The 15748-nt window shown below is 43.3% G+C and overlaps 1 protein-coding gene and 1 long non-coding RNA gene across 5 annotated transcripts in view; both read right to left on the reverse strand.

The window, feature by feature from the left end:
* ABL2 (ABL proto-oncogene 2, non-receptor tyrosine kinase) overlaps positions 1 to 594 on the reverse strand; it is a 108712-nt gene extending 108118 nt beyond the window's left edge. For 2 of the 4 annotated variants that reach the window (XM_045048873.1, XM_045048871.1), the window contains exon 1: positions 166 to 594. In XM_045048873.1, coding sequence (XP_044904808.1) covers positions 166 to 322 — 157 coding nt within the window. In that variant the 5' untranslated portion in view covers positions 323 to 594. The remainder of the gene's footprint in view (positions 1 to 165) is intronic. The other 2 variants (XM_045048877.1, XM_045048875.1) reach the window with 1 other exon arrangement.
* Positions 595 to 1099: 505 nt separating this feature from the next.
* LOC109495605 lies at positions 1100 to 12691 on the reverse strand. The gene is made up of 2 exons (XR_002151119.3): positions 12482 to 12691; positions 1100 to 1353 (listed from the first exon to the last, which is right to left on the reverse strand). It is a non-coding gene; the product is annotated as an uncharacterized LOC109495605 (long non-coding RNA).
* Between the last annotated feature and the right edge of the window lie 3057 nt (positions 12692 to 15748).

A 15748-nucleotide genomic window follows, 5' to 3' on the forward strand; every position in this document is an offset into this window, starting at 1 on the left:
TGTGACTCGCCTCCCGTGACTGGCCCAGATGGCAGCGGATTCCGCCCCCAGTCTCAGGCACCCCGCCACCCCTCGACCCCCTAGAGCTGCCTGTCTGCCTCCCACCCCGCCCCAACCCCACCCCCAGCCTCCCCCACGCCCTCACGCCGGCTCCCGGACACTCACCATGCTGGGTGAAGATATTGAAGCCGGCCTCTGTGGTGCGCCCCGCCAGGTCCCGCCTGCGGCCGGAGGGCCTGGCTGCACTGCTGCCCCGGATCCCGCGAGGCTGCGGCTGCTGAAGCCCCGGAGCCTCCCCGACGCGGCCCACCTGCTGCCCCATCCCTGCGCTCGCGTACTCCCGCGCCCCCGCCGACCCCAGGTCACATTCCTCCTCGGCTCCGGCCTCAGGCTCCCGGCGCTGCTCCGGCCTCTCCTTCCCAGACCAGGCCCCGGCCCCGAGCGGTCGGGCCGCCGGCGGCTCCGCACGCGGACTCCTCACAGCAGCCGCTGCGCTGCCTCTGGGCGACTCACAGATTCTCCTCCCTCCTCCTCCCGCGGCTCCGCGCCCCCAACGCCGCCGTCGCCGCCGCCGCCATCTTTAAACCACCGAGCACTGGGCGAGCGTGGGACAGAGCGTCTCCCGCCCCCAGCCCGACCAGTCACCTCCGCTACTCGGAGGGAGGGCTTCCCGGCGGCCCCGCCCCGCCCGCCCCGCCCCCGCCTCCTCAAGGGGTGGGTCCCCCCAGAGCCCACCTCGTTGGCACGCCCACAGCTCCTTCGGGTCTTTTGGTGGGCCTCCGCGCCACCTGGGCCTCCCAGGTCTGAATCCGCCTTAGCGATCCCTCCCACGTTCGGCTCAGCATGCTACCTCCTTTGGAGGATGGACGGTCTAAAGCCATCCCTGTCCCACCTCCACCTGTCAAATCAATCAGTTGCGGTGAGCGCCCCAGGTGCATGGCTCTTTCGCAGGCACAGTTGGGACAGAAACGCACGAGGCTTTTGCTGCTTGCCATCCAGGTGAGGCTCCCTAAAACGCCCAGGAGATTCCCTTTCAACACCATTGTCCGCAGCAGGCCTAGAGTCTAAGACTATACAAAATTTACGTGAAGATACTGAAAAAGGTACATTATTATTTTATTGTAGTGTTTTGAAATTATTTCATGATGTTGAGTTGCACTCGCCTCGGTTGTCTGCACTTTGAAGTCTCACTGGAGAAGCGGTTGTGGCCCCACTCCTCATATTACCATGAATTCCTCTTGAGCTCCTTCACCGTCTAACCACATGTGTGTTCCTGTTACCCTTACAATGCTTGACAGTAAAGCTAATCTTCCCACCGGTATGCTTTATATACCGTGCACGTGGTCAGGTCTCCTTTCGATGACAAAGGGAGGAAAAAATGTTTCTCTTTGACCCTGTTTCTGAGTCAGAACTTACTCATCATTAGCTTATATTGTCTAAAGAGGGTGACGCAAGACAGCAGTGTTTTTTATCCATGCACACACATACATATGTGTAAATATCCACTAATCATTCTGCCCCTGCACATTCTTGCGTCTTAATATTGATCCAGTTTTCTAAATTCTCAAAGAACTTGATAACTATCCTCTTACCATTCCCTTCACCTCCTTATTTCCTTGATAAAAAGTATCAGTTATAGCAGGTACCACCCTGAAATTTTTCTTAAAATTAAAACAGACAGGATGGGAGGCATTGCAAAGAAGCAACAGAACAACCACTGGGAAGAGAGGTTTGGAGGGAAAGGTGGATGCAGCTTTCCTTATTGCATCTTTCGGAGAACCAGGATGACCTTAGATGAACCATCCCCTGATACTGATACCACTATAAAAGCGGTATGGAATTATCCCATTGCCATCCAGGGTGTAACCAGAAATAACTGAAATCGCTCCCCTAAATGGGAACAGAAGCACTATGCTTTAGCACTGGATAGAATGTGAATTTTCCATTTGTATCAAAGTTTTCCTGTGTTTAAAATACTTTTTTTTTTCTCTTAATTCCCAAAGTGTTTGCAACTACAGGGGGAAAAATCATTGACACAGGATAAAGGTTATCATAGAGTAGAATTTGGTTTGTTTGGATTTTGCTTTCTGAGAGAATTTTAATTTGATAATGGTATGGCCTCTCTGCTAATTCATGCATGTTCCATAATAGATGAGTACAGTATAGTACAGTGGTTAAGGGCAGGGACTCTGAAGCCAGACTGAGTTCAAAACTGGACTCTGATACTTATTAATTATTTAATCTTGGGCAAATACTTCACCTTTTGTGCATCAGTTCCTCATCGGTGAAGTGATGATAACAATAATACCTATCTTACAGGGATGTGGTTAGAATTAAATTGGTTGACATAAAACACTTAAAACAGTATTTGACATTTATTGTCATATAAGCGTTTACTATTTGTACAAAAAAAATGAATATTTTCAGAAGTCCATAAGATTTTCCCAAACCTAATTTTTTCAAGTTGTATAACTTAGGTTATGAAACAAATTCTACAGTATTTGTTCAGATGAGACCCCCACACCCCCACTTGCCACCAGCCACAAAAACACACACAAACCCCTCCCCAAAAAGCATGTAGAATCGTATCACTGTATTAGTCATTCCTACGTGGTTTTGCACATGTGCACTGTTATGTAATACCTTTGTTTTGCATATGAAGATTCCTCTACCATTGATTCTTAAGATCCTATCTAAAGTATCCTGTAAGTAGAGACTTAGGATATGTGCATTTATTTTGTGGATAGTTGCCTTTCTTTAATTTTCAAAGTGAAATGGGAATTTTAAGAATGTGGGATGGTGCTAAGACTAGGGAGAACCCTAAGTTCATCAGGTGTGGGAAATTATTTCATCTCAATATAACAAAAGCCAAGTGACTTGACTGACAATTACATTTAAACATTTAAAACATTTGTGGACTGCCTGGGTAGCTCAGTCGGTTGAGCCATGACTTCCGCTCGGGTCATGATCTCACTGTTGGTGGGTTTGAGCCCTGCGTCGGGCTCTGTGCTGACCGCTCAGAGCCTGGAGCCTGCTTTGGAGTCTGGCTCTCCCTCTGTCTCTACGCCTCTCCCGCTCACTCTGTCTCTTTCAAAAATAAATAAACATTAAAAACAATCCCAAGTAGTACTGTAATACCGTCTCAAACCGAACTGAGGGCAGCTGGGAGCTCCAGGTGGGGGCAATAACCAGGTGAAAAAAAGCAGCAGGGCTGGTACATAGTAGCACAGGGCCAGCCTCAACCAGCCGATAGCCAGGGGCTGGCACGGAAAATCAGACAGACATATCACCAAGGCACACCGAAGACAGATGCTTATCATCTTTACCTTCCCTGTAATAGGAGCAATGCCACTATTTCCAGAAGCAAGGGACTCGGGAGCAACGCTTCACTGATCCCGGTCTTTACCAGTCTGCATTTCCAGGCCATTGCCACATTCTCACATTGTCTTTCACATCTACTTCTTTCTCTACATCTGTATGAACGCGGTGTTCCTTTCGACTCAGGTTATGTCTGCTGGATTCTCCTGCTATTAGCCTTTCTTGCCTAGCTTCCTCACCTTCAGCACCAAGCAACTCACTAAAACAAAAACGTTTCTTCTTCTCATCACTTTGCCGACTGTGCTTCCCGCTCCCCTTCATTGTGTACAATGTTAACGTTTTTCACCTAATGTTTCAAAATTATTTTTCCAGGACACCCTGGATTATAATTGCTTAATGGGCATCATCTCTTGTTCCTCAAACCCCCACCGCTCCTATCGTAGGCATGTATGTTTTATCCAATTAACCTAATTCGTGGTGTATTCTTTCTTAGCTATGACTTTTGCAATAATCATATTCTCCCCAATATGGCTCCCAAGTGACCCCTCTTACAGTACTCAGGACTACTCAGATCCTGCCTCCTTCATAAGAAAATCTCACACTCATCCACAGAGATTTAGCAGTTTCCCTGGACCCTTCGCGGTCCCTACCTAAAACAACCACAGCTGGTAACAATTCTTTGCCTATAACATTCAATTGCCTTCCTCTAAGGTAATCAGAAGGGGGGGGGGGGAGCGGGAGTTGCAATGCTCCACTGATCCCTGTGTTTACCAGTGTGCATTTCCAGGCTGATAAATGTGTTTAATTTTGACATGTGGCTCAGCATCACAGGGTTTGGGAAAGAACCTTAGAAGTCACCTAGGCTAATCTGGAATTCCCTCTACAATAACTCCAGTGAGGGAACTCATTTATTTTGAGGAGTTCTAATTGTTGAAAAGTCCATCCGAAAGTTAAACTGACACATGCCTCCTTGAACTTCTACCTGTTTCACCCCGGTCCTAATTCTACGCAGTAGCTGAACAGAATAAATCTTCTTCTACATAACCGCCCTTCAAATATTTGAGAGCTGTCACGTTTCCCCCAATTTTTCTTTTACCGCTTGTATACATGTATATGCTTGTATAGTTATGTTTATCTCTATTGGTTTTATCTACCTGGGTGGAAAATGTTTATGTAGGTAAAGTGGAAGAAAAAAAATGTCATTTTATATGTAGCGTTTTTTCCTTTTTTCCCCAGCTTTATTGAGATGTGATTGACATACAACATACTTTAAGTTGTACAAGGTGTTGATTTGAGACACGTATATTGCAGAATGATTACCAACATAGATTTAGTTAACACTTCCATCAAGTCACACGATAACCATTTCTTTTTTGTGTTGAGAACATTTAAGATCTACTCTTTCAGCAACTTTGAAGTATATAGAACAGTATTATTAGGTATAATCACCATGCTATGTATTAGATCCCCAGAGCTTATCCCCAAACTAGATATGTACCTTTGGTCAAACATCTCCCCATTTTCCCCACCCCTGCCCCTGCTGACCACCATTCTAGACTATTTCTTTTTTTTCTTTTTAAGTTTATTTATTTATTTTGAGAGAGACAGAGAGCAAGCAGGGAAGGGGCAGAGAGAGGGGAGAGAGAGAGAGAGAGAGAGAGAGAGAGAGAGAGAGAGAATTCCAAGCAGGCTCTGCACTGTCAGCACAGAGCCTGATGTGGGACTTGAGCTCACAAACCGTGAGATCATGATCTGAGCCGAAACCAAGTGTAGGACACTTAACCGACTGAGCCACCCAGGTGCACCTCTCATCTCTGTTTCTGTGAGTTTGGCTTTTTTAGATTTCACATTTAAGTGACATACAGTATTTGTCTTTCTCTGTCTGACTTATTTCACTTTAACAATGCCCTCAAGAAAAAAATAATAATAATAATTCCCTCAGGTCAATTTATGTTGTTGCAAATGGCAGGATTTTATTCTTTCTCATGGCTGAATAATATTCGTGTGTGTGTATGTGTGTGTCATATCTTTACCCATGGTTTTTAAGCTGTATGTGCACACAGTACTTTGGATTTGTTTATGTGTGGTTTGTCTCTGCCTCATTCTTGTATTAAATTTTTAAAGGGCTATAGAGTGCCAAATACAGTTCCATTTATAGATCCACACTTTAAGAGTTTTTTTGGATGATGATGAAGAGGAGGAGTATTCTTATCTAGATGGGATAAAGTCATTCTCTTTGAAGGTAAGGAGTTGGATTAAATGACCTCTTGGGTTTTTTTAGCCCCAAGGGTCTATGATTCAATGTTTCTTTGATTAAAAAACTTTATAAATTATTAAGAAACTATTTCAAACAATTAGCAAAGTGCTATATAAATGTTATGAGAAGCAATAATAACATCCATTCGTTGTAAATTAATATATTAGTATTTACTCCTTTTCTGTGGTAATAATGAAATCACTGACTAAGCAATCCACTTAACATGTAGCCTATCAGTAACTATAGTGTAGAGAAATTGAGCCTGGTTTAGAATTCACGTGTACTGGGGTTGTTTCCATTGCATAATATACCACCCCCAAGCCTACTACTTAAAACAATAGTCATTTACTACTTCTTGCAATTCTATGGCTTGCTGGACGGTTCTGCTCCTGATGGCACCTAGGCTCACTCATGTGACAGAGGGAGGGGCAGCTGAGCTGGAAGGTTCACAATGGCCTCATTCACATATCTGGCAGTTGGTGCTGTCGTCCGTTAGTGTCTCTGTTCTCCTCCGTGCAGCCTCTTGTGGGCTGAACTATGTCCTCCCCCAACTTCATATGTTGAAGCTCATGGCTGTATTCAAAGGTATGATCTTTAAAGAGGTGATTAGGTTAAAATGAGGTTATTAGCATGAACCCTATTCTGACACGACCTTATAAGGTGTCCTTATAAGAAGAGAAAGTTTGGACAAAAACCACACAGAGGAAGATCATGTGAAGACATAGGGAGAAGACAGCCATCTACAAACCAAGGACCCAACCTTGCTGATACCTTGATCTCATATTTCCAGCCTTCCATACCTTAGGGAAATTAACATCTGTTGTTTAACTCATCCAGTCTTCTGTACTTTGTTATGGCAACACTGGCAAACTAATACAATCTAATCTATTGGAGAATAAGAGATGTATTCAACACGCCACAGCCAGGTGACTTACACAACAGAAATTCATTTGCTCACAGTTCTTGAGGCTAGAACTCCAAGGTCACAGTGTCAGCAGGGTTGAATCTTTCTGAAGGCTGTGAGGAAGAATCTGTTCTCTGCCTCTCTCCTAGCTTCTGGCGGTTTGCTGGTAATCTTTGGTGTTTCATCATCCCAGTTCTGCCTGCAAATTCGCGAGGTGTTCTTTCTGTGTGTGTCTACATCTACATTTCCCCCCTTTTTAAGGATGTGAGTCATATTGGGCTAGGACCTACCCTAATGACCTAATTTTAACCTGATTACTTCCCTAAAAACCCTGTTTCCAAATAAGTTCATATTCTGAGGTACTGGGAATTAAGACTTCAACATAAGGACCGTGGGAAACATTCAACCCATAATGTTGAACTTCCTCATAGCACAATGGTCTCAAGATTTTAAGACAGCAAGAGTAGAAGGGGCAAGATCTCTTGAGGCCGAGGCTCCAAGACTCACAGCATCATTTCCACCGCATTTCATATGAGGTTAATAATAACATCTGTGGGGCGCCTGGGTGGCTCAGTCGGTTAAGCGTCCAACTTCGGCTCAAGTCATGATATCACGGTCCGTGAGTTCAAGCCCCGCGTCAGGCTCTGTGCTGACAGCTCAGAGCCTGGAGCCTGTTTCAGATTCTGTGTCTCCCTCTCTCTCTGACCCTTCCCCATTCATGCTGTCTCTCCCTGTCTCAAAAATAAATAAACGTTAAAAAAAATTAAAAAAAAAATAATGTCTACTCTCAAGGGTTGTATGAGGAGTTAGTTAATACATGTGAAGCTCTTAGAACAGCCATAAGAGATTGGTCTAGGGGTGGCCAGATGACCCAAGTTTGACAAATTACAGTCCTTCCCTCCCTAAACATTTTGGCATTGATATTGAGAGGGGCCAGCCCCTCTTCAAGAACTCAGACCATGAGATGTAGAGAAGAAAATCTTTCGGCAGCCATGTTTCCCCTCATTTGGAGTAGAGAAAAAGGGGGACTGGTATGCAAGGAGAAAACCAAGTATTTATATTTATTTGCGATCTATTTTTTGCTTCAGCTAGCTGGAGCTGACTTTCATAATCCTTACTGATACAATCGATACAATCAATGTAAATGCTCTGCTATAACCATGTTTACTTAATGCAAATTACTCACGCATGTCCGGTAACTTGGAGAAGGTTATCAGTAGAGCAAATAAGCTGTGCAACCTCATTCGGACCTTTCCCAGCATGTTAAATGTTTTGAAGTGATCAGTAATAACCTTCCTCACAGTTGAAGAGAAAGCTTTACCAATAAATGAAGACTTAAAAAAAAAAAAACAAAAAAACCTGATAATCCCGCCGTCTTTTATTGTAACTATAAGTACCTTTCTTTGTAAATGCTTTCCTTTAGTGAGCAAGTGACTAGTGGCTTCAAGAACTGGTATATTTCCCACCGAGCTATCTAGAAAAGCTTCAAGAGTTGATGAAGGGACAGCAAAGACATTTTCCTAGGTTTTCCTTAAGAGGATTGGCCAGACCTTCCTCAGCTTCCTTGCTTCTTCTCTCACTTCCTCACTATGTCTCTTGAGACTCTGCTCTCTGCAAAAGAAGCAAGCTGAACTTATTTGTCAATGTTCCTTCCCTCTGCTTAAAATGCCTTTCCCTTTTCAGGTTGCCTGGCTAATTCCTACTTAGCTTTTAGCCTTAGTCCTTGGGAGGACTTCCCAACACCTAGCCTAGGTTAGATTGCCTCATCTTCACAGAGCTCTGTGCTTCCATAGCAACTCATTATCCCCTACCGATGTCCCACGTTCCTGTAATTCCTTGTTGGGCATCTGTCTCCCTCACTAGATTCTAAGCTCTATGAGGGCAGGGCGAGGGTCCGTCTCATTCACCAGTGTAACGCCAGCAATGAGTACAATGTCTAGCATGCGCGAAGTGCTCATTAAATATTTATTAAATAATATAGAACATTAGGAATCTCTACTTTCTACCTTTCCTACAAATAATTTTTCAGATATATTTCTTTTGCAAATTTAAGTGGAAAGCGATCACAGTAATAAATTCTCATTTTAGGAGATTTCAAAAATGCAGAAAATTACCCAGAAGAATGATAATGTTGTCTATAATCTCACCATTCAGCCATAAATATTTCTGGTGGTTTGCCTCTCAGTTTTTTTCTTTTATGCATATATACGCATGCATTTATTTGAGTTTTTGTTATTAAAAAAATATTACACAACTTACTCTGTCTTAAGAATTAAAGTAACATAAGACATAGATCAGAAAGTGAAAGTTGTCCTTTAACTCTCCTCCCGATTGTTAAAAGTGATGATTTGATGATATATGTATATATTGTGAAATGATTGGCACAGTAAGTTAACACATCTGTCACCTCACATAGGTCCGTGGCTGGGGGAGAGGTGTGTGTGTTCCTTTTTTAAAAGCAACATTGGGGCGCCTGGGTGGCTCAGTCAGTTGGGCATCCGACTTCAGGTCAGGTCATGATCTTGCAGTTTGTGAGTTCAAGTCCGGAATCTGCTGCGAATTCTGTGTCTCCCTCTCTCTCTCTCTCTTTGCCCCTCCCCTGCTCACACTCTGTCCCTCTCTCTCAAAAGTAATAATGATAATAATTTTACAAATTAAAAAAAAAAATTCAAGATGGTTGGGGCGCCTGGTTGTCTCAGTCAGTTAAGTGTCCAACTTCGGCTCAGGTCATGATCTCATGGTTCGTGGGTTCGAGCCCTGCGTTGGGCTCTGTGCTGACAGCTCAGAGCCTGGAGCCTGCTTCAGATTCTGTGTCTCCCCCTCTTTTTGCCCCTCCCTCGCTAGTGCTCTGTCTCTCTCTGTCTCTCAAAAATGAATAAAAACATTAAAAAAAATAAAAAAGAATTTCAAGATGGTCATCCTTAGCAACATAATTGTGGATATGTCTCCTCAGGCAAAGGAAACAAAAGTAAGCATAAACTATTGGGACTACATCAACTACACCAAAATAAAAAGCTTTTCCACAGTGAAAGAAATCATCCACAAAACTAAAAGATAACCTACTGAATGACAGAGGATATTTGCAAATGATATATCTTATATGGGGTTAATATCCAAAATGTATAAGGAACTTCTACAACTCAACTCCAAAATAAGAATCACCATCATCACCATCATCTGATTTAAAATGGGCAAAGGACATAAATAGATATTTTTCCAAAGAAGACATACAGATGGCCAGCAGACACATGAAAAAATGCTCAACATCACTCATCATCAGGGAAATGCAAATCAAAACCACCCAATGAGTTATCACCTCACACCTGTCGGAATCAAAATGATAAGAAATGACAAGTGTTGGCGAGGATGTGGAGAAAAGGGAACCCTTGCGCCTGTTGATGGGAATGTAAATGGGTGCAGCACTGTGAAAAACAGTGTGGAATTACCTCAAAAAAAAATAAAAATAAAAATAGAGGGATGCCCGGTGGCTCAGTCAATTAATGGTCTGACTCTTGTTTTTGGCTCAGGTCGTGATCCCAGGGTCATGGGATTGAGCCCCATGCCAGGCTCTGTGCTGAGCATGGAGACTGCTTGGGATTCTCTCTTTCCCTCTGCCCCTCTCCTCCTCTTGTGCTCTCTCCCTCTCCAAAAAAAAAATTTTTTTTTTTTTTTTAAAATAGAAATACCATGCAATCCAGTAATTCCACTGCTGGGTATTTACCCACAGAAGATGAAAACACTAATTCAAAGAGACATATGCACATTAGCATTATTTACAATAGCCAAGATATGGGAGCAACCTAAGTGTCCATTGATAGATGAATGGATAAAAAAGTGGCAACATGTATGTGTGTGTACACACATAACAGAGAAAGACAAATACTGTATGATTTCACTTATCTGTGGAATCTAAAAAACAAATCAATTGAGCAAACAAGCAAGCAGAAACAGACCCTTATATACAGAGAACAAACTTATGGTTGCCGGAGGGGAAGGGGGCGAGGGAATGGACACAATGGGTGAAGGGGAGTGGGAGGTACAGGCTTCCAGTTATTGAATGGATGAGTCACAGGGATGAAAGGTACAGCACAGGGAATAAGTCAATGCTATTGTAATAACATTGTATGGTGACTTGTGGTGAGCACGGCATAATGTAGAGTTGTTGAATCAGTATGTTATACACCTGGAACTAATGCAACATTGTCAATTTAAAAAGTCTAGGGGCGCCCGGGGGTGGCTCAGTTGGTTGAACGTCCGACTCTTAGAAAGCAGGAGTTGGAGACTCACCGATGAAGAGGGTTGCTCAATGGATTGCCTTGTTCCTTTGTGACTGCCAAAAAGATGTTGCTAAGTGAACCAGGAAGATCCCGGGCCCTGGAGCCTCTTCCCAGACAGACCCAAAGGAGTCACTGAAGGTTCTTGTTTTTGTCACGAGAAGAAATTCAAGGAAAGACAGGCAGCACAGTAGAAGAGTAACAAGCGGGAAAGTTTATTAAAGCAAAAAATACACCCTCAAGATCTGAGAATGGGTGAGCTCAAGAAGAGAGAGAGCTGTACACCCTGGGGGGTGGGTTTCTATCTTTTATTGACAGTTGTTAACTAGGAGGCAGAATATTGATTATTTGGGTTGGAGGTGAACTTTAGTGCTTTTTCTTTAAATTACAAAATTTTTTTCAACGTTTATTTATTTTTGAGAGACAGAGACAGCGCGAGCAGGGGAGGAACAGAGAGAGAGAGGGGGGGAGACACAGAATCCAAAGCAGGCTGCAGGCTCCAGGCTCCGAGCTGTCAGCACAGAGCTCAACACGAGGCTTGAACTCATGAACCATGAGATCATGACCTGAGCCAAAGTCGGACACTTAACTGACTGAGCCACTCAGGCACCCCTGGTGCTTTTTCTCTAAATCCAAATTGAATCCAGTATATCAGAAGATAGCCCAAGAGGGAATCCTCTGGGATTGATGAAACTGATCCCATAGTTAATGCCTACAAAATGAGGAGAGTACATTAACTAACTGGGAGTCCGTTACCAAAATCCCCTTCAGCTTCTGAATGGTGTCCCATCAGGAATATTGCCCAAGCTTCCTGGGGCTCAGAGTAGGGGGAGGCGTCCCTCTTCTCAACTGCTCCGACACCTTTGTATTACCTGGGAAGGGACGTGACCTCCCTCAGCTTCCCTCATGCATTCCAGATTACCATAGGAGCTGGTGAACGGACTGAATCGTGGCAGAGATTGGGGCTGTCTCTTTACACTTTGAGGGAGTTGATGTATTTGACAACCCATAACAAAACCCTTTGTAAGCCTCTGTACCTCATAGTAATGGATGGGGCAGAGGTCCCGGCCTTTGTTAAGAAGGGGCAGCTCTTTTATATCGTATTAAGTGTCATATATCTAAACCAGAAGTGCTTTCAATCTGAGAGCAAGACCAGGAATGCCAAAAATAGCCCACACGGGTAAGGACAAATGAGAGACATGGAAAATGAAGTATGGAGCTCCTATCCAATCCGGACAACTTTCTCCTGAGCTTTGTCCATGATCCAGTCCCAAAGGAGCAGTCCCCCGTTGGGTGAGTGCCCCGATGGGGTAAGAGTCCCCCCCACCTCCTCAGTCCCTTTCAGGAAGCACGTTGTCAGACCTATCTTGGATTCTATGTTCATTGAAGGATCACACTGGGTTATTTAGAAGGAAACCTTACATAGGAGTCTTAAGATCAGTGGCTGTCCTAAAGACATATGTGGCCATCTTGTACCTGACAAGAATGTACACGTTTAAAGAACAGTAAAATTAAGGAAAGTCTGATTTCTGAGCCCAATGCTGCTTGGGCCAAGGGAACAGTGGTGTAACCATGTGGCAGGAATCAATCCCTCCCATAGTGTACCCACGGGCAAGAGGTTCTCTCCTGAGCACTCAGGCAAGATACGTCTGAAGGATCATACTATTCAGGACATCTCCAGAAAAGAACAAGTAAGAAATAGAGGCTAAGGAAATAAAAGAGACTTACCAAGTCACACCAAGGCTCTTGGATTCACTCTGTAATCCCCCTGTGGGGTCACCAAAAATGTCTTCAGGTTGTTAAATGCAATGGTCAAGAAAGAATTCTTGAGATGTGTGGTGCAACTTAGTACCTCTATTTAAGTAGCAAAGGGCCAGGACCCATGGGTAGAAAGGGCTGCACTTTTGCTCTATGAAGCTGGTGGGTTATATGCTTAGTGCTCACGGGGGAGATGTGCATTTATGATGTGGTCATAAATGTTCCTTCAAATTTCTACTCATAAAACTACTTTTGCAGGGTGCCTGGCTGGCTCAGTAGAGCATGTAACTCTTGGTCTTGGGGTAATGAGTTCTAGTCCCACACGGAGGGCAGAGATTCCTTTAAATAAACAAACAAACAAATAAATAACTGTATCCACTGGGGGGGGGAGTGGGTGCCTGGGTGGCTCAGTAAGTTGAGCAACAGACTCAATTTTGTCTCAGCTTGTGATCCCAGGGGCAAGAGATCGAGGCCTCGTCGAGCCCTGTGTTGAGCCCCGCTTCCAACCCCCCCCATTGAGCCACGCATTAGGGCTCTGTGCTGAGTGTGGAGCCTGCTTAGGATTCTCTGTCCCTCTGCCCCTCTCCTCTGCTGGTGGACTCTCTCTCTCTCTCTCTCTCTCTCTCTCTCTCTCTCTCTATATATATATATATATATATATAAACTACTTTTGCAAGATTTCTCTGGTGCTTATCATTCAGCTCGATATTAACTACGGGTGACACATACAGGCAGTCATGAGACCCTTTAAGAATGTAGCAACCAGCATGTATTTGATCCTTATCGAAACTGCTCAGGCTATAGTTTAGCCTTCTGGGCTAAAGGTGAACATTTTTTTGCTTCCATCCCTCATCATGATTTTCGTGGCTACTAAAGACTGTATATATACTGTATATATAAACACACATATGTATATTGACAGTTTATTAATTAGCTTTTGGTCGGGGATTGAGATATCAGTCTCCAAGGGACATATTTCTAAAAATTTATCATTGCCAGTCTCTGCTTATGTCTCTGATATTTTAGAGATTGCTGCCGGTGCTACAGAGATCAACCTTCCCGGTTTGCTGGGGAATGTCCTGATTCTAGCACTGAAAGTCCCACTTTATGAGAAACCCCTCATGGACACATGAAAAGTCCGGTTGTTCCCCACTCTTGCAGTAGGTTTGGGGAGAGGTGCAAAAGCCATGAGGCAGCCCACAAACGTAGAGGCTGAAAGCAACAGTGTTTTTAGTGTCTAATGGCTCGGACACAAGTTATCCACTTTCTGGAGCGCTGGTTGCTGTTTTTTCCCCCCCGAAGCTGGTGTTGGCAACCTTGATTAGCTATTCACAGTAACAGATCATCCATTGTTGCCTTATTCCTAGTGATTCAATTTAAATGGAAAATTTAAATGCCTTGTAACAATCTGGTTTTGGTTTTGCTATGGATTAACTATTGTGCTTTGTATCAATATAGCGCTAGTTTGATTTTTAACATTGTGAATACTGTGACTATATTTTCTAAGAATTCAGATAGTGAAAAAGAACAGTTATAGTACCTACACCAGCAAGACCTACACATCGCTGAAAAAGAAAGCTCACCACCTGTACTATTTTAAGGAGAAGCAGATAGGAAAACCCATTACAATAGGATTAAGGAGGTGAAGAACCAAATCAGGGCTACTGCACAATTTGCAGAAAAGAATTTGGGATTGAACCTGGAGAAGAGCAAGAGAAAGTAATGGCTCGGAGAATCTCACAGACCCAGGATAAGAAAGGCAAGTATTTCTAAATCAATAACAGTTTTTCATCTCCTCAAAAGACACCATTATTCAGTGTAAAATAGTTGATGTTTAATTAGCCTTGGTACCCCAAACCAACTTGGATTAGCATGCCTTACTCTATCTTTCTTTGATTGTTTCATGAAACTGAATAAATACATATTTCCCATTCAGAGGTTACAACTAAAATGTCTTATTGGCAAACCAAGGGGAAATTTTGATGACAGATATGTTGGAACCTTTCAGTGTACAGCTGATTCTGACAGGTCCTACCAACAGTCATGCTTTCTCCAGGGTTATCAAGTGATGCCTCAAATCAGAGCAACAACAAAAATGTTCTCTCTAGCTCTTAGGCATCTTGAGTTTTTAAAATACTTATTTGCTTAAGTCATCTCTACCCCCCATGTGGGACTTGAACCAATGACCCTGAGATCAAGAGTCCCATGCTCTTCCGACTAAGCCAGCCAGGCACCGCTAGGCATTTTGGTTTGTAGAAAGGAGTTTCAAAAGATCATCCCGATTTGGATGAGGATTTTAATGAAGCAGTGTAATACATAAAATCAAAGATTGTTTATATCTTGTCTAAATGCAAACTACACTTTGGTCACGTATCTGCATCTTCAGCAGACAGTGTAAATGCAAATGTTGGCAAATACCATTTCGTATATATATATATATATATATATATATATATATATATATATATATATATATTTTTTTTTTTTTTTTTTTTTTTTCTCCCCGAGAGAGAGAGAGGACATAAGCGAATCAGGGGCAGAGAGAGACAGAAGCGGGGCTCTCCCAGGGCTCATTGTTTACCCGAAGTGGGGCTCACACTCACCTGAAGCTGGGCTTGTGCTCACCAGATGTGAGACTCAAATTCACAAACTGTGAGATCATGACCAGAGCTGAAGTCAGGTACTTAATGACTGAATCACCCAGGCACCCCAGTTTATAAACTTCTTACCAAAGAAAATGAAGAGAAGTTCACCTGCTAAATGTCCTCATTGCATACTTTGTACCCAACACACACAAAAAAAGTGATTTGTTTTCATGTGTTGTTGAGGCTTTTGTTGTAAAAGTGTCCGGTGACTTTTCAGTTTCTTTAAAACATGCAGAAGCACTTAATGAGATATATGAGATGTTTGCTGCACAGAAATGTAAAGAGATAGTGTCCTTGAACAAATGCCTTCAAGATAACTATCATTGTGGGACACCTGGGTGGCTCAGTTGGTTAAGCATCAGACTCAGGTCATGATCTCGTGGTTCGTGAGCTTGAGCCCCACTTTGAGGGAGCCCTGGTTCTCTCTCTCTCTCTCTCTCTCTCTCTGCCCCTCGTGGGATTCTCTCTCTGCCCCTCGCTGACTTGCATTCTCTCTCTCAAAAAAAATTTTTTTTTAAAAGAAGATGACTATCATTGTTGCTTGCCATTGAAAAGATTGTGGCCTGTTATCGTGTTTTCAAAGTGTGGGACA

Source organism: Felis catus, chromosome F1 (genome assembly GCF_018350175.1).
Source record: "Felis catus isolate Fca126 chromosome F1, F.catus_Fca126_mat1.0, whole genome shotgun sequence".
Classification (NCBI taxonomy): Eukaryota; Metazoa; Chordata; class Mammalia; order Carnivora; family Felidae; genus Felis; species Felis catus.